The sequence below is a fragment of the Podarcis vaucheri genome (assembly GCF_965113315.1).
Source record: "Podarcis vaucheri genome assembly, chromosome: 5".
Taxonomy (NCBI): domain Eukaryota; kingdom Metazoa; phylum Chordata; class Lepidosauria; order Squamata; family Lacertidae; genus Podarcis; species Podarcis vaucheri.
The window spans coordinates 7,224,132-7,247,421 of NC_138763.1; the positions used below are offsets into that span (position 1 = coordinate 7,224,132).

General features: G+C 44.0%; 3 protein-coding genes across 4 annotated transcripts in view; 1 reads left to right on the plus strand and 2 right to left on the minus strand.

Moving 5' to 3' along the window:
- LOC309533158 (cytochrome P450 2J2-like) overlaps positions 1–23,290 on the minus strand; it is a 283,269-nt gene that overhangs the window by 57,889 nt on the left and 202,090 nt on the right. The gene's annotated exons all lie outside the window — the stretch shown is intronic.
- The window catches only part of LOC309533176 (cytochrome P450 2J5-like), a 317,301-nt gene that overhangs the window by 55,011 nt on the left and 239,000 nt on the right, over positions 1–23,290 (minus strand). The window lies entirely within an intron of this gene.
- LOC309533175 (cytochrome P450 2J2-like) overlaps positions 1–23,290 on the plus strand; it is a 71,748-nt gene that overhangs the window by 11,888 nt on the left and 36,570 nt on the right. Inside the window, exons 5-9 of one of the 2 annotated variants that reach the window (XM_082224387.1) lie at positions 601–777; positions 8,559–8,700; positions 10,376–10,563; positions 11,025–11,166; positions 16,874–17,637. In XM_082224387.1, coding sequence (XP_082080513.1) covers positions 601–777; positions 8,559–8,700; positions 10,376–10,563; positions 11,025–11,166; positions 16,874–17,061 — 837 coding nt within the window. In that variant the 3' untranslated portion in view covers positions 17,062–17,637. Of the gene's footprint in view, positions 1–600; positions 778–8,558; positions 8,701–10,375; positions 10,564–11,024; positions 11,167–16,873; positions 17,638–23,290 lie in introns of those variants that run through there. The other variant, XM_082224386.1, reaches the window with a different exon arrangement.

Consider the following 23,290-nt stretch of genomic DNA (forward strand, 5'->3'; position numbering starts at 1 on the left):
CCACCTAGCAGTGGCAATCATGATGGCATCCATGGTGAGGCCCCTGCAGCCACCACTTGGCTGGAATTTTTTTTAATGAAAGAGAGACCAGCAACTCAAGCACTATCGCTATTGCTGAGGAAAGCAGCCCCCTTCTGGATGATCAACTAAACCCTTTCCTCAAATTTAAGTTCAGTTCTCCGCATTTCTACCTCCATTCCTAATCTGTTTTTTTTAAAAAAAAGTACTCATGAAACTTACTTGAATTTTCCCCCACCTCTATTCTCCACCCACCCCCACATACCACAAAAGGGCACTAACTTGTTCCAGGAGAGGTCCTGTGATTGTGCCCAGTTTTGAAATTATGCCGGGGAGCTGGAAAAATATTTTGAGCCATAGTTTTCTTTCACATTTTCAGCTAGTGATGAATCACAGAATCCAATCATTGTGGGATTCCAGAGAAGCTATAGACACCTTCCTTCTTCTTAGTGAGACTCAAACTAATATGCTAGCCCTGAAGAATAATACAGATCATGTTTTTTTAAGTGCAATTCCAAAGCACAAACGGTGTGACCAAGCTTCCTCATGGTAATGGCAGCATTTCTGCTATCTTTCCTTTAGCTTTATGAAATGCTCCCATGGCTCATGAAACATCTCCCAGGGCCCCACAAGAAGGCCTTGTCCTGCGTGGAGATGGTGCGTTCGTTTGCAAAGGAGGAGATAGAGAAGCATAAGAAGAATCAGTCTCTGCATGAGCCACAGGATCTCATTGATTTCTATCTGCTTCAGATGGAGAAAGTAAGTATCTGCTTGGAAGCAAATGCTGCTCATCCAAGGAATCATTATATTCCATGTTATGAGTGAACAGGGAGAGGAGCTGAGGGAAGTCTGGGGGTGGGGGTGGGAGGGCTGGTTTTCTTTTCGGGGAGGGGAAAATAGGGGGGAATGAGGATGATACGTTTTTGATTAATTATGTTGAAATCTTTAATAAAAAATAAAAAAATAAATATAAGTGAATACTAATCTCTTGCCAGGACACCAATATCTCTCTCTGCCCCCCCCCCAATTCCCTCATAGTCATTTTAATTGCTAAAGTGAGTTGACATCCTTCCATGGGCATCTACTAAAATAGCTAGGAAAGGATAGATATTTTCATGTACAAATGTGGATGCGAATGAGTATCTGCTTCAAAACTGTAGGCAGCTCATTCAAGGAATTCCCTGTTATATGTGAATACTAATCCCTTGCCTGGAAACCAGGACAGTGGTACCTTGGTTCTCAAACTTAATCCGTTCCAGAAGTCTGTTCCAAAATCAAAGTGTTCCAAAACTGAGGCATGCTTTCCCATAGAAAGTAATGGAAAACGAATTAATCCATTCCAGACTTTTATAAACAACCCCTAAAACAGCAATTTAATGTGAATTTTACTATCTAATGAGGCCATTGATTAATAAAATGAAAGCAGTAATCACTGTACTGTACTATAAAATAAATAAAACAGTATTGTGGATGATGAAAATGAAAATTAAAATTATTTCTTACCTGCACTGATGATAGTCATTGTTTGGATGGTGGGTTTTCATCCATTTCCGTAGTCACACAATCAATCAATCAATCAATCATAAAATGAAGAACAAGCTACAGTCACAAAAATGAAAAGGCCACACAAACAAAAACGTAAGAAAGCAAAAATAAAAGCATGAAATATAAGCTCCAAATATCACCTCATGACACTTCAATCGGAAATGGAAGGCTTTGATTACAATGGGGGGGGCACAAATTAGCAGCGCAACAGTGAAAATGGAAGCTCAGGAGCACATTCAGATTCCGAAGCAAAGTTCGCAAACCGCAACATTGACTTCCAGGTTTGCAGCATTCAAGTTCCAAGTTGTTCGGGAACTAAGCTGTTCGAAAACCGAGGTACCACTGTGTCTTTTTTTCTGAATCTCAGTTGAAAATCGCATTGAGTTTCCTCCAAATATTTCTCATAGTTAATTTAGTTGCTCATCCATCCATAAGCATCTATAGAAATGTCTAGGAAATGTGAGTGTAAAGGAGTGGAAACTGAAGTGTATTATGGGGTCTTGTTTTGGAGCATTTTTTGGATTGATGTTTATCTGACATTCAAATGTGGACTGAGAAAACAGAAAATCCAAAACAAAATATTCTTAAGTTAACTATGACTTCAAATCCCTGTCTCATCCATCTTCATATACTAGAAAGGACAAAATATATTTTCATCTTTCCCTCTTTGAACAATGCTTATTATGGTGAAAAAAGAATGGTTAAATATGTTTAGTGGGAAGTGCCATATTTCACCACATAATTGTCACATTTTTATGCCAATTATTCTTTTCAAAAAAGGGAGTTGTGCCAATTATGTGGTGAAAAGCTAAGGCATGGCCCTTATGCGAGGAAACAGTTTTTATTAACAAACATACTTATGGTAACATTGCTTATTACTTGTTACTAACTGTTTTTGGTGTGATTAGGATGCACAGAATACTTGTGAACAGGAAAAGGTGGTCCAAATCAGGGCAAGGCAATTTCATGCACACTGAGAATGCCCTGTGACTATTGTCTGTTAAATGCTTTGGGACTGATTTTAAGGCTTGAGAAAAGTAGCTCGACTATTATGTGGTGGTGACCATTAGGCAGTGAAATACGGTAGCACACATTTGAAATATCTGATGCCAGTGTTTCCACTGGATCCTTCTCTTCATGCCAGTTTTGGCTTATTACGCCAACCCACAGATCCTGAAATCTAGCACTAGCAGCTACCGCTGTAAATACAGGAAATTGTGTGTGGGTTTCTTTTCATAACCAGCTATGAAGCACAGGGCCAGTCCACCCATGAGGCAGGCTGTGACAGCTGCCTTGGGCAGTGGAATGCCAACAGGAGGCATCTCTGGGGGTGTGCTGCCTAGCCAGCTGCTAGTGGAGAAGCAAAGGGGACAGCTTCTGGCAAGATTTCAACAAAATCTTCCAAGATCTCACCGAGCCCCCTGTTGTTGCCACTTTGTGGACACTGCTGTGCAACCCAGGTAAGGCAGGCAGCAGCAACAGGATTTCTTCTTCATCTTTGGTGATCACTCGTAGCCAAGATTGTCTTCCATAAACACGGTTTTAACAGTGAGTCCGCAAGTCACTGTGGAGGCCAATTCTGGATTCACACGTCCTTCCACAGTGGAGACATTGGTTTCCAGAAGGGAGATGATCCTGGTGTGGATTTGCCAAGCATGCCTTCCTCTTAGCAGGTTTCTCCCTTGTGTCCTGAGTTTGAGTATCTTCAAAGCCCACAACACCTTTGGTAAAGGCTGTTCTCCAACTGGAGTGCTCACAGGCAAGTGTTTCCCAATTGTTGGTGTTAATGCTACATTTAAAAAAAAATTGCCTTAAGACAGTCTTTAAACCTCTTTTGTTGACCACCAGCATTACACTTTCCATTTTTAGTTTGGAATAGAGTAGTTGCTTTGGAAAACGATAATCAGTCATCCGCACAACATGACCAGTCCAATGAAGTTGATGTTGAAGAATCATTGGTTCAACACTGGTGATCTTTGCTTTCAGCCTGCTCAGATTAAACAGCTTTCCATCTGTTTAATATATGATATCTACTCTGGTGGGGAGTTTCCCTTCAACAAAGTGTAGGATCATGGCAATGAAAATAATGAATAGTGTTGGGGCAATAACACAACCCTGTTTAACACCTGATCCCACTGTGAATGGTTCACTCTGAGAGCCATTGTTATCCTTGATGGTGGCTGTCATATTATCATGGAGGAGCCAAATGTTGTTCACAAATTTATCTGGGCAGCCAATCTTCAGAAGGACAGTCCACAGGGCATTATGATTTAGTGTCAAAAGCCTTAGTTAGGTCAATAAATGCCATATACAAGGGTTGGTTTTGCTCTCAGCATTTTTCTTGAAGCTGTCTAGTGGTAAAAATCGTGTCCACTGTCCCCCTAGAAGGCCAAAAACCATTTTGGGATTCAGGAAGGGTCACCTTGGATATTGTTAAGAGACGGTTTGCTAAGATCCTTGCAAGAATTTTGCCAGCCGCAGCTAATAGAGAAATGCCTCAATTCTGTCACCTTTTAAAAAGAGATTGATAATTTTGGCATCCCTAAAGTCTGCTGGGATTTCTTCTCTCTCCCAGATTGTTTCGATGAGCTTGTGAAGTTGATGTGTAAGTTCAATTCCACCCACTTTGAAGACTTCAGCAGGTATTCTGTCAGGTCCACTGGCTTTGTTGTTTTTCATTTGGTTAATGGCTGTACACAACTCTCCCAGATTAGGAGATACTGCAAGCTCATCTCTAACTTGTTTTTGCAGAATTTGTGAGAGGACCTCAGCAGCTATGGGGGAGTTGCGGTTAAGGAGATGTTGGCAATGTTCTTTTCAGTGCAGTGCAGTAGCTTCTTTATCTTTTAGAAGTGTGGTACTGTCTGCTGAGCATAGGGGGCATATGCCATGATTTATTGGCCCATACATGGTCTTTGTGGCTTTAAAGAAATTCTGTGCATCATGAGTGTCAGCTAAGCGCTGGATCTCTTGAGCTTTTTTTAATCTACCAGGTGTTTTTTAGTTCTCTGGTTCTTCTTTGAACCTCAGTCTTAGCGTTGGCATAGGTTTTTTCCCCCTTAGTGGCACAGTTTCTGTCTCTTTGTCAGATCTGAAAGGCCTTCCTTTTCTTGCCAATCATGCGTTCAATCTCACTGTCTTTCTTATCAAACCAGTCCTCGTGTTTCTTGGTTTGCTATCCGATACTTTGTTCACAGGCTGCAATAATGAATGTTTTTAGCTTGGTCCATTGTTCCTCGATGTTATCAGGGAATTCTGAAAGCAGATGGTCCTTAAGAGTTGTTTGGAAGCATATTCAGAAATTTGGGGAAGTGGCGGGATTTAAATTAAACAGGAATAAAACAAAACTACCAGTTAAAAACTTGAAGGAAGAAGTAAAAAAGGAATTGGAGCAAAACATAAGATAGATGTCCATAAAAAGGTTAAATATTTAGAGTTATGGCTAACATCAAGAAATATAAACTTATACAAAGACAATTATGAAAAAAATTGGCTTGAGATAAAAAGAAATTTAGAAATATGGAGCAGAATGAATCTCTCACTGTTAGGAAAAATAGTGGCGGTTAAAATGAATGTGCTGCCAAAAATGCTATTCCCCTTCCAATCAGTCCCAGTAATTGTGAAAGATGAATGTTTTAAAAAATGGCAGAAAGAAATTTCTAAGTTTATGGGGGTGGGGCAAAAGGCCAAGGATAAAATATAAGATACTTACAGACATAAAAAATAGAGGCGGTTTTGCCCTCCCAGACCTTAAATTGTATTATGAAGCTGCATGCCTGGTATGGATTGGGGACTGGATGAAGTTGGAAAAGCAAGAAGCATTAGAATTGGAAGGACATGACAATAGATTTGGCTAGCACACATACTTATGGTATGGGAAAGGGAAGGTTCATAAAAGTTTCTATAACTATATAATTAGGAAATCATTAATGAGAGTATGGGAGAGATATAAAGATTTGTTAGAACAGAAGACCCCTTTCACAACATGAAGCTTTACTGCTCAAACCACTTGGAAAGAAAGGAAAGTGCTTTACGTATGTTGATTTGCTAAAGCATCAAGAAGGAAAATGGGAACTAAGAGATTATGAGGAAATAAAAGACCACTTTCAGAGTTGGTTACACTATTGGCAACTACATGAAATATACAAAGAAGACAAAAAGAAAGGATTTAGCTATACGGCATCTAGATTCCAAAAGGAAGTTGTAGAAGGGAAGGTGAAGCTGCTGAAAGGTGCATATAGTATTCTGCTAGAATGGGAAACAAAAAATGAAGAGGTGAAATCAGTCATGATTAAATGGACACAAGATATAGAACACAAAATAATGCTTGAAGTTTGGGAAAGATTGTGGAAAACTGATTCAGAATATACAGATTGCTCTTTGCTGAAAGAAAATTACATGGAAATGATGTATAGATGATATATCAGTGGCGTAGCGTGGGGGGTGCCAGGGGTGCCGGCCGCACCGGGCGCAACTTCTGGGGGGGGCGCGCTCACTGCCTCCGGAGTCGCCGAAGAGCCTCGGGCGCAGGCTGTAGTGGAGCCGCATGTCTCGCAGCGCCCGGCTGAAGGCGCCCGGCAGGCAGCGGCTCTCAGCGCTCGCCGCGGAGGACACGCCAGGCAGCCCCTCCTCACAGCCCCGCCTCCACCGGTGCTGCTGCAGCTGCTGGGCCGTTGCATTTTCCTCGCCTCTCTGCCCCCTCCTCCTCCAGGCAAGCGGCGTCATTTGGGCAGCAGCGCCAGTGGCAACTCGCAGGTTAGGGGGTAGGGGGGCGCAAATTACGTGCCTTGCCCCGGGTTAGGGGGCGCAAATTACTTGCGTTGCCCCGGGTGCTGACAACTCACGCTACGCCGCTGTGATATATAACACGAGTGCAAATAGGAAGAATGCGTAAAACTGGTTCAAATATGTCTTGGAAATGTAAGGAAAAAGAAGGGACTTTTTACCATATGTGGTGGGATTGTAGCAAAATTTTAAAAAATCTGGGAAATGCTATACAATGAATTGAATTAACATGAGTCCAATTAACATTTATAAAAAAGCCTGAAGCATTTTTGTTAGGGAATGTAGGAAAAGACCTGCCAAGGAAATTGAAAAACATCTTCATGTATGGGACAACAGCGGCAAGAGTCTTAATAGCACAAGTATGGAAGAATGAAGAAATCTTGACCAAAGAACTGTGGCAAGAGAAACTGCTGGATTATGCGGAACTGGTGAAATTGACATACAAACTACGTGATAAGGACAGCTGTGATTTTAAAGAAGAATGGGAACCCTTTACAAAGTACTTAAAGAAACAAGAAAACGAACTGGACTCCTTGGCAGGTTTTGAAGAAACACTCACAACCCTTTTATTGGTAATATATAGATAGATAAATTAAGGATATCTACAATTTTATAACATGCAGAGATATTATGTGCTGAAAAACCAGAGAGAGGAGCTGAGGGAAGTCAGGGTGGGTGGAAGGGTGGGTTTTTTCTTTTGGGGGAAGGGGGAGGGAAAATGGGGGGGATGAGGATGATGTATTTTTGATAAAATGTTATGTTGAAATTCCTAATAAAAAATATTTTTTAAAAAGAGAGTTGTTTGGAAGCAATCTCGGTTAATGGGATCTTGAAGGACTTGAGTGTTCATTTTGCACCTTGGTTTCCTTCCTTGAATCCTGTGTTGAGGTATAATCTTGATAGCCATTGTGGAACGTATTAGTCGGTGATCTGTCCAGCATTTGTCGGCACTCGTCATAGCTCTGGTAAGGAGCACATCATGGAAATCTTTAGCACAGACAATAACATAGTCTAAGAGGTGCCAGTGTTTTGACTGAGGATGCCTCCATGAAGTTTTAAATTTATTTATTTTGTTGAATGAGTGGGTTTGGTAATAGTAGCCTGTTGGTTTTTGGTGAGTTTACCAGGAGTCTGGTAGGGACTTCTGACAGGAGCTTTACAAGATTGTTTTTGATAGCGAAGCCTACCTCATGTATTTGACATTCTTGTTCCGATAGACCTTTACAGAAGAATGTGTAGCCTCCTTTTTCTTCCTTCAGTTGTCCCTTGCCTGCTCTTTGAGTCTCTTGAAGCACTGCAATATTGATGTTAAAAGGTCACATCTCTCTTGCAATGATGGCAGTTCTGCGTTCAGGATGCTCATTATCTGTGTTATATCTGTCCATATATTTCATGTTCCAAAGTTCAATTGTCTTTTACCACCACTGGGCATGGTAATCCAGTCAGGGAAAAAGAGAGGCAGACTATGTTTAGGGCACCTTTTCTAGCCCCTCCCCTATATTGGAGTGAGCAGAGTAGATCCTAAAAAGGGCTGCTCAGTCATGGATACAGCTGCCGAGCTGCTCAACTGCCTTGTTCCTTGAGTCAGAATGACTGAATCTGTATCCACCGCCTATGTGCTGTTTCATGACTAAGGGCTTCCACATTTCACAATCCTGCCCCTGTTACCATATGCTGATCACCATGGAACTTTTGGTGTTTGGGTTTGGGATTTGTTTTTTGGAAGACACCTGTACATGAAATTGTTTTATGTCTGTAGATCAGTGCACACTGACCAATGAACAGTCTTCGCAGTAAGGCTCTGTTCTGATGGCATGAGTTGTCATGGCGACCGGTAAATTCCGTTGTAACTTACCACTTGTTATCACCCGCCTGTTCTGCCGTTGATGACTTCTTGGGTCATTCTTTGTCTAACTCCTCCCCTTTGACCTTACCGCCTTGGGTGACCCTGCTGGGAGTATGAGATTCCCAAAGGCTTCACTCACAAGGGTCATAGGAATGTGCAAGCCCACTCACCATGAAAAGGTGATGATCCAGCGAGTGAGGGCAGCAACAGCGGGGGGTGGGGGTGGCAGCAGCTTCCCATTTCACCTTAGGCACTATAAGAGGATACCCCACCTCTCATGAAGCATGTGTGGGTGGTATGGTAATAAGTGGGGGAAGGAAGATAAAGTGTAAATGACATGTCATTTCCCCATTTTCAACACCAGAGCAGGAATGACCCAGAGTCCACCTATGATGAAGAAAACTTGGCCCAGTGCATTTTTGACCTCTTTGTAGGAGGGTCGGACACAACTAGGAGTTCTCTGCAATGGGCACTTCTCCTCCTGGCAAGTCATCCAGATATCCAAGGTGAGAGAGGAGAGCCAGGGCTTCTCTTGACCACTAGGGTGGAGCATAGTTCTTTAAAGGTTTCATATCGGAAAGAGTTAAAAGTGAGTTTATCATGTAAATTATGGAAGGTAAACGATATTGAAATAAGCTAAATGTTTTTCACTTTCATGTCTGGAAAGATATTTTTCCCACCAACATTTTCCTTCATAGTTTCTAGAACCTATAATTAACAGAAGGAAAAATGTAAAATGCCCAGAAAGCTGGGACAGGGGGGAAACCATGGGCCTTGCCCTAAATTCACTGAATGAGCAGGATAGTCAAGTAACAGAATAAAATGTCTCTAGGAAGTTTATAGTTGGAGATGAGTTTCATGGCAATGCTCTGTCATTTGTCATAAGGAAGCCTACAATAGTAGGGTTGGAAGGGACCCCAAGGGTCTTCTAATACAACCCCCTGCAATGCAGGAATCAGCACATTCCCCCCTCCAGTTTGATACCATACCACAACCTGTACCTGTTTTCTTTTGCAAATCTGCTAGCAGTTTCTTTATGCAGCAAATGTACAAGAATGCCCCTGCTGTGAGATAAGTGACTGAGCCTCATTCCTGCCTCTCCATGCTCCATTACATGAGGGATGCGGGTGGCACTGTGGTCTAAAGCACTGAGCCTCTAGGGATTGCTGAGTAGAAGGTTGGCAGTTTGAATCCATAAGACAGGTGAGCTCCTGTTGCTCTGTCCCAGCTTCTGCCAACGTAGCAGTTCGAAAGCATGCCAGTGTAAGTAAACAGGAAATATTGAGGGCTGGGGTGGAGGATGAATATATGACAGTCTTTGATCCCAGCCCTTCAGCAAATCCAGACAGTTCTGGCAACCAGAAACTACTGAGATGAGCTTCTCTTCCAACCTTTTCTTTCCTGGGATCTAGAGTGGGGAAGAACCATATAGACCGACTTAAACTCTTTGGAGGACGAGGTGGGCTTTGAATGCAAGAACCTGGGACTCATTGACAGAGACTTGTGGAATATGGGCTGCATCAATAGGAGTATAGCATCTAGATCAAGGGAAGTAATAGTGCCACTGTATTCTGCTCTGGTCAGACCACACCTGGAGTACTGTGTCCAGTTCTGGGCACCACAGTTCAAGAAGGACACTGACAAACTGGAACATGTCCAGAGGGCAACCAAAATGGTCAAAGGCCTGGAAACGATGCCTTATGAGGAACGGCTAAGGGAGCTGGGCATGTTTAGCCTGGAGAAGAGGAGGTTAAGGGGTGATATGATAGCCATGTTCAAATATATAAAAGGATGTCACATAGAGGAGGGAGAAAGGTTGTTTTCTGCTGCTCCGGAGAAGCGGACACGGAGCAATGGATCCAAACTACAAGAAAGAAGATTCCACCTAAACATTAGGAAGAACGTCCTGACAGTAAGAGCTGTTCGACAGTGGAATTTGCTGCCAAGGAGTGTGGTGGAGTCTCCTACTTTGGAGGTCTTTAAGCAGAGGCTTGACAACCATATGTCAGGAGTGCTCTGATGGTGTTTCCTGCTTGGCAGGGGGTTGGACTCGATGGCCCTTGTGGTCTCTTCCAACTCTATGATTCTATGATTCTATGATTCTATGTTCAAGGGAAATAAATGCCCAACTGAAATAAAATGCAGTATTAACAATAAACCTGTTTCCGTCATTCTCTTCAGATAAAATGCACAAGGAAATAGAAGATGTCATAGGTTCTGCTCACTCAATCTGCTATCAAGATAAGAAGAAACTGCCCTACACCAATGCTGTGATTCATGAGATGCAGCGCTTTAAATTTGCCAGTTTTTTGGGGTTCCCTAGGCAATGTACAAAGGATTTGAAGCTGCGTGGTTTTCTCATTCCCAAGGTATAACAGTGTGATACAGCTGCACTCCTGTAGCCCAAGAGCAAAGAGCAGCAGAAGGTTGCAGCCAGCCATATAGGAACTTCCTGTCTAGTCAAAAATCTGAAGGGCAAGAGCAGGAGCTCCATCTGCAGACATGTTTCACCATCAGCAAGTGCCATTCCATGGGGCAATTGTGGCAGGGGAGGAGCATGTAGTGGCCAGAAGTCTCCGCCTGGTTGTGAGCTTTCATTTTAAAAGAGGTGGGGGAAAGTCCTCTTGTGTTCCTGCCTGTACAGAAATTTTTTCAGTGATGAATACAAAGCCACCCACCAAAATAATAATAATAATAATAATAATAATAATAATAATAATAATAATAATTCAGATCAGTCTCTGCAATGATTAGTCTTGGGATAGTGTGGGACAATAAAACAAAAGTATTGATGTGAATGCATTCCAAGTCACTTGTTTCTTATTTGCAGGGGACTATTATTATTCCCGATCTGCGCTCTGTTCTTCTTGATCCAACACGATGGGAGACACCTGCAGAGTTCAACCCAAATCATTTTTTGGACAAGGATGGACAATTCGTGAACAGAGAAGAATATCTGCCATTTGGTGCAGGTAAATGCAGAAGACCAAGCTATGTTGTGATCTGTAGATGTGCTTACTGGTCTGCTTCCAGGAAATGACATCAGCAGCAGCAGCACAGGAGGGAGTGGGCCGGAGCAGAAGGAGCACCTTTCTGGCTGGAGTGGCACTGCTGGTCAGCAGAATGGGGCAAGGCACTGGAAAGTTAAGGGGATCTCTAGGTTGGTGGCTTGGGACCAGAGCCATAGCTAGGTGATCTTGCGCCCCTGACAGAACTGTCCAGATTGCGCTCCCTTGTTGTTGTTGTTTAGTCGTTTAGTCGTGTCCAACTCTTTGTGACCCTATGGACCAGAGCACGCCTGGCACTTCTGTCTTCCACTGCCTCCTGCAGTTTGGTCAAACTCATGCTGGTAGCTTCGAGAACAGTATTCAACCATCTCGTCCTCTGTCATCCCCTTCTCCTTGTGCCCTCCATCTTTCCCAACATCAGGGTCTTTTCAGGGAGTCTTCTCTTCTCATGAGGTGGCCAAAGTATTGGAGCCTCAGCTTCAGGCTCTGTCCTTCCAGTGAGCACTCAGGGCTGATTTCCTTAAGAATGGATACATTTGATCTTCTTGCAGTCTCGTCCAGCACCATATTTCAAAAGCATCAATTCTTCGGTGATCAGCCTTTTTATGGTCCAGCTTTCACTTCCATACATCACTACTGGGAAAACCATAACTTTTACTATACAGACCTTTGTTGGCAAGGTGCTTTGTTTTTAAGATGCTGTCTAGGTTTGTCATTGCTTTTCTCCCAAGAAGCAGGCGTCTTTTAATTTCGTAGCTGCTGTCACCATCTGCAGTGATCAGTGTAACATTCATAAGCATGGGGGAGAGGACGGAACCCTGAGGCACCCCACAAGTGAGAGCCAAGGGGTCTGAACATTCATCCCCCACACCACTTTCTGGACACTGCCCAGGAGGAAGGAGTGGAACCACTGTATGACAGTGCCCCCAGCTGCCAGCCCCTCTAGACGGTCCAGAAGGATGTTATGGTCTATGGTGTTAAAGGCCGCTGATAAACATTCTGAATAACACTTTGGCAAAACAGACATAGTTAGGAATGGGAAAACATCAAGGCTGCTGTCAATTGTCTAGCCTGGTCAGTGCTAACCTTCCTTTCTTCTTGCTATACTTAAGTTTTGTTCTGTAATTTGAAGTTCCCTATCTCATATCAAGGAAGATACATTCAGGAAGAGGATGGATTGAAGATGAAGGGTCCTGTGGGAGGGGCAGGGCAGAGAGCATCTGCCAGTGAGAACTGGGAGGGCCCACTTTTCTGTGTGCAGAATAAGGGTGAAGATTTAATTTTGATAGAGGACCTTGTAATTTCCTTTATTTCTTTTCAATCTTTTCTTCCTTTCCTAATTTTTTTTTCTATTTTCCCTTTTAGATTAGCATGGCTTTTATTGTGTCTCACGCATAAAACGTTCAATAAAACTTGATTTAAAAAAATGAAAGGAAAACTTTGGTCAACTGCCCAAATCAGCAATGCAGAAAGGGATTAAGACCATGAGCAAACTATCCTGCCAGATTTCTCTTTCTCGCAGCCCTGCACCACAGCCGGTACGGAGGGGAAAGGAGCACAGCACGTGTCCCTCAAACAGCACATTCGCTTTCCCACCTCAGCTGGAACGGACCATTGGGAATCTCGGGCATAGGGGATCCTGCTGCTGTTCCGAATGCTGCCACCAGTAGCAGGACGCTGCTTGCCTCCCTGGCTGCTTAAGAGTGCTTCTCTCCCCTCCACCTTTCTCACTTTCTCACCCACGCCTCTGCCTTTCTCACTTCCTGGTTTTTGCGAGACTTCTGAAGAATGCATGCTCCAATCGCATGACCGAATCGTTACCTTAGGGTAGCAGCCAGGCAGGGCAGGGTGATCGCTCCAAGGGTGGATCGAGCGCTTGGATGGGGAATGAAAAGGGAAAAAAAGTGGGGGAGGAACAGGCGGGAGAGGAGAGGAGAGAGTGGAGATTTGCCTTGAGCATCAATTGTTAAGTTATTATGCTTCTGTGTGTGAATTCTGCGGACAAGCACAAACGCGCCCTCGCGCCAGCTGGCTAATTTACAAATCAGCCCTTTAATCTCCTCTCTGAAATGAAACATTCCAAGCAGGGAGGCTCATCGGCAATCAAGTAGCCTTTCTGAGAAAGGGAAAGATTTTGTTTCCGACTGCAATCTATTTATATGGAATTGCACATTGCAAACAGCAATGCTAGCTGTTTATGCTTTTCCTCATGTGATGTGAATAGAAATATTGTTTTGCAAGGTGGAATAGCCTTTGCACAGAGAAAGAGGGAGGGGGGAGTCCAACGCTTACAATACGAGCTGAAAATAGGCTGGTAGTCAACTAAGCTTTACTCAGAGTAGACCCATTAAAATGAAGGACTATGACTAAGTCAGGTCCATTAATGTCAACAGTTGACCTTCTCTGAGCTGACTACTGTCCAGAGTTTCTTTCAGACGAATAGACTGTGATCCTGGGTCCTAGTATGGCTCCACTGAAGGAGGGAGAAACATAGACTCTGTTGATGTGCATGAGCTAATTTAATATGAAACATTCACTGAAAGCAAAATCTCTTTTGAGAATAAAAGTCCTATATGTTTCCGAAAGGTCATGTTCATGCCTTAGAATCTAAGGTGGCCCCCAGATGTTGGTGGGTTCCAACTCCCATCAGACCCAGATAGCACAGCCAAAGGCAGGGATGATGGGTGTTGTAGTCCAACAGCATCTGAAGAGCCTACCAAAGCAAAGCAGGTCTGGTCTGATCAGATGTTTTCAAACTTGCTGAATACTCAGTGCCTATTGAACCAATGATATCTGTAGTCATTATTTAGCAGTTGAATACTGAGCAGTTAGGCATAATCTAATCCAAAAATATCCTTGCAATAATCAGGTCCGTCAAGCCCCAAGCCAGTATCCCAAGACCCAAGCATATCTGTGGAAATAGTTGAGCTCAGTTTCCTAAACCCTTGTCTGATACCATCCATCTAAACATATTCTGGAAACAAAAGTTACTGAAACAATTTGTTGTTCCATACCTATATATCTCAATGAAAAAACATTTTTATTAAAAGCTGACTATTTATTTTCTGTTTCTATTACTTATTTTCTATTTCTTATTTTCTCCCAGACTTAGAAAGATTTTCCACCAACTGGGAAAACCAACGTGAAAAAACATGTTTATTAAAAGCTGACTATTTATTTTCTGTTTCTGTTTCTGTTTCTTATTTTCTATTTCTTATTTTCTCCCAGACTTAGAAAGATTGTCCACCAACTGGGAAAACCAACGTCTTTCAACTTTCAATTTCCCTGATTCTAAAATTGGATTTATTTTTTGTTTGTTTTAGTGAATCCATCACACTAATTTTCAAGATTAGTGAAGCACACAGCCAAGGACTCTGTAAGCTAAATGTGCTACGTATATAGTAAATGTATAATAAACCGATAGCTGGAGGTTTGCAGAATTTGTAGCACTTTTAGTTGAGGTGGTCAAGTACCATATATGCATTTGGAGAGTGCCCCTAAATTCCATACTGACAGACACTTCAGGTGATTTACACAAATTGCATACTTTAGTAGTACTTTGGTCTGCTTTGTTATGTGAAGTATCACAGACTGTCAGAAATTATCTAGGTAAATGTTTTATCTGTGTTAGCAACAGTTCTTTTCTTTTGAAGAGTTGGAAGTATGTCTACAATAGTGTTGTGCATTTCATTTTTAACTTAGGCATTTTGTAAGCTCTCTGTTAGAGTTGCTTTTTAGCCTAACATTTTTGTCACACCTCTTATACGCATGCTTCAAATCAGCGGCATGCAGTGAAATTTTCCGTAGGGGAACAGTTAGGGCCTGAGGTGTCGGCTTCCAAGGGTAATTGTGGGGAGGACGTCATGTATTTGATGTGTGCAAGTGGCAAACCCAGAACTAACCCATTCTGGTACTTCCGGGTTGCCGTGGACATTCACCGCAATGGACGCTATTCAGGGCGGATGTTCGCAGAGGTATTACCGTAGCACTGAGAATATTTCTCACTATGCCAGGAAGTGTAGCATCTTGTGAACATAGTTTTAATAACTTAAAACTCATACAAAACTACTTAAGATCAAGTATGAGTGAAACCAGACTAACAAGTCTAGCAATCCTGTCCATCGAGGATAAAGTTCTAATCACATCAGACTTCATTGAGGAGATTCCTACTTAAGGCCAGAGTTGGCCTAACTTTACTTTTTAAAAAGATTTCAAATAACAACTCTTCTGAATAAGAACTTGTAACGTGACTTGTGAATAATGTTAATAGTTTTCTTATTTATATCAACCAAATAACACAGATATTGTGAAAGCAATGCCATTTTACATCATATAGTATTATAATATAAAGTTATCATTGTGAAATAAATCAGTATGATATTTTTCTACATTTCATTTAGGCCTATCTGTATACTGTTTTACAACTTAATTACATTAAAAAAACTGTCAACTGCCATCTAAATGTCATTTGCTTTCCTGAAACCTTTTATTAAGACAAAAAAAATTGAATATTGTATTTTCTGGGAAAGAATTCAATACAAATTGAAGTGTGTGGGGAATTGAATGGCACAGGGTGGGGTGGGGTGGAGGCGGAAAGAAGAGCTAATTTATCCGTGGCTAGGGAGTGCAATCTGGACAGTTCTGTCAGGGGTGCAAGATCACCTAGCTATGGCTCTGGTCCCAAGCCACCAACCCAGAGATCCCCTTAACTTGCCACTGCCTTGCCCCATTCATATAGATATACAGAACAAAACATAAGTATAGCAAGAAGAAAGGAAGGTTAGCACTGACCAGGCTAGAAAACTGACAGCAGCCTTGATGTTTTCCCTATCCTAACTGTTTTGCCAAAGTGTTATTCAGTATGTTTATTTTTTTAAAAAAAATAAATAAATTATCGGTTTTACAAAAGTTTTTTATAGACACATACAAACAAATAAAGAAACAAACAAACATGTATAATTTCATATCCTTTTTTTCATAAACCTTACTTCGTCGACTTCCCCAAGCCTCCCATTTCTGCATCCCAATTCCCAAAATTATTTCAGCAAATCCTAACACTTAATTTCATCAGATTTATCCCTTATTCTTTTCTTTTACTTAATCTTTTTCAGCTGTAAACCCCTTTTTTCCCTCAAATCTCGACATTTTAGCACTCATTAATTTTACAGTATTTCTTAAGATAAACTTTGAATTTCTTCCAATCTTCTTCCGCCGTCTCTTTCCCCTGATCACGAATTCTGCCAGTCATTTCAGCCAGTCCCATATAGTCTATCACCTTCGTCTGCCATTCTTCCAGAGTGGGTAGATCTTGAGTCTTCCAATGCTTTGCGATGAGTATTCTTGCTGCTGTAGTAGCATACATAAAGAAAATTCTATCTTTCTTTGGCACCAACTGGCCGACAATGCCCAAGAGGAAGGCCTCTGGTTTCTTAGGAAAAGTACATTTAAGCACCTTTTTCATTTCATTATATATCATTTCCCAGAAAGCCTTAATCTTTGGGCATGTCCACCAAAGGTGATAAAAGGTACCTTCAATTTCTTTACATTTCCAACACTTATTGTCAGGCAAATGGTAGATTTTTGCTAGCTTGAATGTTTATAGCTAAAAAGCAATAAACCCGGGAAAGTAAATTATTGCTCACTTTCTCTCTTCTTCTTGTCTCCTCTTCAGGGGCTCGCATTTGTTTGGCAATGCAGATGGCAAAGATCGAAATATTCATCTTCCTGACCAGCCTGCTGAGGGCATTCAGTTTTCAGCTGCCAGAAGGAGTCAAAGAGCTCAATCAAGAGGCTATAATAGGGACTGCAGCACATCCCCATCCTTATAAACTCTGTGCTGTTCCCCGTTGCAACACATAAGATAGGAAAATATTAGGGGCTGCACCCCTGCTTCCTGCACTCGGTGACCCCTTGGCCACTCCTGACACATGAACCCCCTCGCATTTCCCCTTCCCTTTCCATCTCATCCCATGAAGCTACTGAGGTCTCTTTTCACCTTCGCAGCTCCATTTCTGAAGCCACTTCTCTCTTATTTTCTGCAGCTCTGCTTTGCATCCATTTTCCCCTTCACCCCATCTCCTCCTTTTCTTTAGGCCCTTTCCTGCCCCTGCTTTCATCTTCATCCCTCTCCCAATGCCTCCTTACTCCTTCCTTTTTGACAACTTCCTTTGCATCCCCATTCTTACTCTTGCTCCCTTTTCTCCTCCCCCTCCCTCTTACTTTTCTCAAATCTCCCTTACACACACATTCCCACACCTCCTCCTCTCTCCCTCTTCTGCAGCCCCCTTCTAACACCCCCCATGCTATGTTATTGTATCTTTAAGATGAGTAGACTCCTAAGAGCAAGGCTATCAGCTTCTCCAGTTGAAGAATGTTAAGTTTCTTTGATGGATACTGTACATGTGTGCTTGTTAATAAAATATCTCTTCTAAATCACTACATTGAACCCGGAACCCAGAACGCAGACCACACAAGGTATCAGGAGTGAAATAGGTTGTGTGGAGGCACTATGCAATATTTGAAGGCTTCACATCCTTTATCACAGTTAAGGAATGGAAGGAGGAGAAGTTTGAAACAGACGTTCCCCTGACTTCCACTAGCCTTTCCTTCAATGGCAGAAGTTTGAGTAAAATGGAGATGGTGGAAAACTGAGATAACTGTGGCTTTAGGAATAATGGAGGGATGGAGGAACACTGAGCAATTGGTTTGTTTGTATGTGTATGTGTGTTTGTATATATAACATTTTAACAAGGAGAAATAGCAGAGATTGGTACGGAAGCAACCACCCAAAAGCTAAGAAAACAGAAGAATGAAATGGAAAGTGGAATTAAAGAGGACAAAGAGACTTTGGAGAACAATATGGATGAAGGATTTCCAGAACAGAAGGATGAAATGGTGGAGCTGGAGGCAACAGATGGTGTAATGAAGAAGTCCTTCACAAAAGGTGACTAGAGGACTGAAACAGCCAAATGGCAGTGTTGTGATGTTGGAGGAATGGAAGGAAGCCACAGATGAAGGGATGAAGAGACACCCTAAGCTGGCAGAGATAGAGTTGGGAGAGAATAATAATAATAATAATAATAATAATAATAATAATAATAATAAATAAATAAATAAATAAATATTAATTTTATTTATATCCCGCCCTCCCCAGCCGAAGCCGGGCTGAAGGTGGCTAACAACAATAAAACAGTACAAAAGTACAGCACAAACAACACTCTAAAATCATTCATTATAAAATTAATTAATTCAAGCCACTGGCAACCATGGAATCTCAGCTCAGGGAAGTCCAAGGATTCAGAGAATCGTATATGTTTATGATTATAACTTTTATTTGAATGTGAATGTTAATTATAAAACTGAACAATAATTTAAAAAATACAATGTGTTTAACTGAATCGCCTATGTGATATGTATTGATCCAGCCCTGCTCTGAAGGGTAGGACTCAAATCAATGGCTTCATGTTACAAAAAAGAAGATTCAGAAATAAACATATGGAAAAACTGACTGACAGTAAGAGCTTTTTGACGGTGGAATGGTCTCCCTTGGGAGATTGTGGACTCTCCTCCTTGGAGGTATTTAAGCAGAAGTTGGATGGCCATGTGTCATGGATGTCTTTAGCTGAGATTCCAGCATTGGAGGGAGTTGGACTAGATGGCCCTCAGGGTCCCTTCCAACTCTACAATTAACTGGGACCCGGGGGAATGCCATGACCTAGAACCAAATGTAGACACCCACTGGGGTAAGCACAGCATGTAGGCAATTCGGATCATACATTGCTTTCAGAGAGTGACTACAGTACTAATATTTCTGCTCTAAGTCGGTTTCTAAGAAGCACTGTCCTTGTCCTTCTCCACTGATGGTACTCTAACGTGGAGTCAGAAGCACTTTCCACCCACAACCCATCCCAAGAACCAGATTTACAAGGATTAAGAAGACCTGTGCCATTCAAGAAGGCCTGTAGCTGGCCATACTACCAAATCAACATGGCAAATTACAGTAGAATCTGATCTATAAGATGCAAGGCCAAAATGGAGGAGGTGCAATAATAATAATCAAAATATCTTTCAAAGGCGGATGTCCCGCCCCACAATGAAGTAGTAACCATAGTCGTAATTGCTACAATCTCTGTAATACCTGGCCCAGGGCGGGGCCTGAAGGACTCACAAGGACTGCTGCGCTCTGCTGCCCAGGAGGACTCTCCTGTGTGAGTGTCTGAGGGCCCTGCTCCTTCCTGCCACTCACCACCTGGCCCAGGGCAGGGCCTGACAGGCCTCACAGGGACGGTTGCTATCACTGCTGTTGCGGCCCAGGGGGATCCGGAGGGGCTCAGAGTTCTTTTAAAAATGTTTTAAAATGTTCCTTTTCCTTTTCCTTTTATTTTCTGTATATGCGGGGACGGGAATTGGGGTGGGATGGATGTTTAGTTGGGAATTTGTTTGATTTTAATGGATTTGTAATTTTTATAGTTTTTCATTTGTATGGTTTTTTGTTTCTGGGGTTTTTTATTGTTTTAAGGTCTTATTTTGTTCTTAAGGGGAGGGGTCAGGGCTGCCGGGGAGTGGGTCCCAGCCCACAAAATGGCTGGGGTATGTTCCACAGGGGGGGATGCGCTGGGACAACCGATCTCAGTGATCACGGGTAGGAGGAGGAGTTACGCTAAGACCAGACCATGTCATTACAGAGGAGGCAGGTTTCGTCGTTGTCTGAGGACTATCCCTGCCTCCGGGTCTGGTCCTGTCCGGACGGATACTAGAATCAGCAAGGGATACCCACATAGCCTGAAGGTGCTGCTGTGCAATGCCAGGTCAATGATTCATAAGACCACTGCCATCCATGACTTGATCATGGATGGAGGATTTGACCTGGCTTGTGTAACAGAGACTTGGTTGGGTGAAGCAGATGGGCCTGTCCTTGCCGCTGCTTGTCCACCAGGTTTCTCTTACGCACAGCAACCCAGGCCTTGTGGGCGAGGAGGGGGGGTTGCAGTGATTTTTAGGAAGTCATTAGTTTGCACCAGGCGTCCTATTGGGAAGACCCAGTTATCTGAGTGCATGTTCTGGAAGTTGGGCAATAGGGGCAGTACAGGATTCCTTTTGGTGTACCGACCTCCCCGCTGCACCAAGGATTCCCTGCCCGAGCTGCTTCAGGTCGTGGCGGATGTTCTCCTGGAGACACCTCGTTTGGTTGTCCTAGGGGATTTAAATATCCATGCCGACACGACCTTACAAGGGGCCGCTCGGGACTTCGTGGAAAGCATGGCCTCCATGGGGCTGTCCCTGAATAAGTTTGGCCCAACCCATAGCCGCGGACATGCCTTGGACCTGGTGTTTACCTCCATGGATGTTGGTGTTCTGACACTAAGAAAAAGCGAAACAAAAGAAGTGCCATGGTCAGACCACTTCCTGGTGCAACTTGACTTCTCCGCGACCCTTCCCCTCTGCGGGGAGGTGGGACCGATTTGGATGGTCTGCGCCCGCCACTTAATGGATCCAAATGGTTTCCAGAGAGTGGTAGGGGATGCTTTATCCCATGTTGATGGCCTTTCAGCTGATTCCCTGTTGGCCCGCTGGAATGTGGAGTTAACCAGGGCTATTGACTGTTTGGCTCCGAAGCGCCCTCTCCGATTGCATGGAGCCCGGACAGCCCCGTGGTTTTCCACGGATCTGAGGGCAATGAAACAATCGTTGAGATGGCCAACTATCGCCCAGTCTCAAATCTTCCATTCTTGGGCAAGGTGATTGAGTGAGTGGTTGCTGAACAACTCCAGGCACGCCTGGAAGAAGCGGACCATTTGGATCCCTTCCAATCGGGATTCAGGCCTCATCATGGGACGGAAACTGCCTTGGTCGCACTGGTTGATGATCTCCGGCGGGCTAGGGACAAAGGTGAGAGCTGCTTCCTAGTTCTGCTGGATCTCTCAGCGGCGTTTGATACCATCGACCATAACATCCTTCTGGACCGTCTTGAGGGGCTGGGAGCTGGGGGCACTGTCATACAGTGGTTCCGCTCCTTCCTCCTGGGCCGTGTTCAGAAAGTGGTGGTGGGGGATGAGTGTTCAGACCCCTGGGCTCTCACTTGTGGGGTGCCTCAGGGTTCTGTCCTCTCCCCCATGCTTTTCGACATCTACATGCAGCCGCTGGGAGAGATCATCAGGGGGTTTGGGCTGGGTGTTCATCAGTATGCAGATGATACCCAGCTCTACCTTTCTTTCAAATCAGAACCAGTGAAGGCGGTGACAGTCCTGTGTGAGTGTCTGGAGGCGGTTGGAGGATGGATGGCGGCAAACAGATTGAGATTGAATCCTGACAAGACAGAAGTACTGTTTCTGGGGGACAGGAGGTGGGCAGGTGTGGGGGATTCCCTGGTCCTGAATGGGGTAACCGTGCCCCTGAAGGACCAGGTGCGCAGCCTGGGAGTCATTTTGGACTCACAGCTGTCCATGGAAGCACAGGTTAAATCCGTGTCCAGGGCAGCTGTGTACCAGCTCCATCTGGTACGTAGGCTGAGACCCTATCTTCCTGCGGACTGCCTCGCCAGAGTGGTGCATGCTCTGGTTATCTCCCGCTTGGACTACTGCAATGCGCTCTACGTGGGGCTACCTTTGAAGGTGACCCGGAAACTACAACTAATCCAGAATGCAGCAGCCAGACTGGTGACTGGGAACGGCCGCCGAGACCATATAACACCGGTCTTGAAAGACCTACATTGGCTCCCAGTACGTTTCCGAGCACAATTCAAAGTGTTGGTGGTGACCTTTAAAGCCCTAAACGGCCTCGGTCCAGTATACCTGAAGGAGCGTCTCCACCTCCATCGTTCTACCCGGACACTGAGGTCCAGCACCGAGGGCCTTCTGGCGGTTCCCTCACTGCGAGAAGCCAAGTTACAGGGAACCAGGCAAAGGGCCTTCTCGGTAGTGGCACCCTCCCTGTGGAATGCCCTCCCACCAGATGTCAGAGAGAACAACAACTACCAGACTTTTAGAAGACATCTGAAGGCAGCCCTGTTTAGGGAAGCTTTTAATGTTTGATGTATCATAGTATGTTAATATTCTTTTGGAAGCCGCCCAGAGTGGCTGGGGAAACCCAGCCAGATGGGCGGGGTATAAATAAATTATTATTATTATTATTATTATTATTATTATTATTATTATTATTATTTCTCATTGGAACCTAATGAACCATGAGTCAAGCACATATGTTATGGCCACAAGTCCATATGCCAGGGATCATTGACGGTTTTGAGGCATGATGGCATACACTGGCTGAACACCAAGGAATGGTGGGAAGTACGACCTGGGGAATTTCCAAGGGATGAAGACTGAGAGCCCAGGGATTGTTGATCAGCCAGGGACAGTGTGTGGCAGAGAAAAGTCCAGAAACAGAGGCAGAAGTAGGAGATAGGAGAGGCCAAGAGGCAGAGATGAGTCAGGCTAGTGAAGGAGCCAGGGTGTCCCCCCTTCCTGCTGCAACAAGCTCCCCTCTCTCGGTGTCTCCCAGGACCAGAAGAGGGATGAAGAGGGAGGAGCAGAGAAGGGTGCATCAGTGGAGTCTCAGTGGAGTGAAGATACGAGTTATCTTCTTCTTGTTGTTGTTGTTTAGTCGTTTAGTCGTATCCAACTCTTCGTGACCCCATGGACCAGAGCACGCCAGGCTGTGCTGGTCCCGGTGGGAGGTTACCATGGGGCGAGGTCCAGCAGCTGAGTTGAGGGTCGGCAGACAGTCCTCAACGGGCGAAGCAGGGCCAAAGCGAGGAGCCGGGCAAGGACAGGAACTCTGGAGGAACAGGACTGGTTGCTGGCCGAAACAGCTCTTCAACGACGTTGCTCCCGCAACCTGGGACCGGGCTGACTGGCCTTTATCATCTCTGAGGCGAGGGGCAGTCCCGGCCCCCAGGAGACCCACCTCTCCTGGCCTTAAGGCGAGTACTCCTCTGGGAGAAACCAGTTCCCTCCACTTCTCTGCCCTGAGCCTCTGCAGCTCAGGAGAAGCTGGAGGGTTACTGGACCCAGGGGGAGACTCACCTTCCCCTGACAGGGCTGGGAGAGGCGCACCTGTAGGCATTGTGTCCTCAACCACCTCCGCAGCC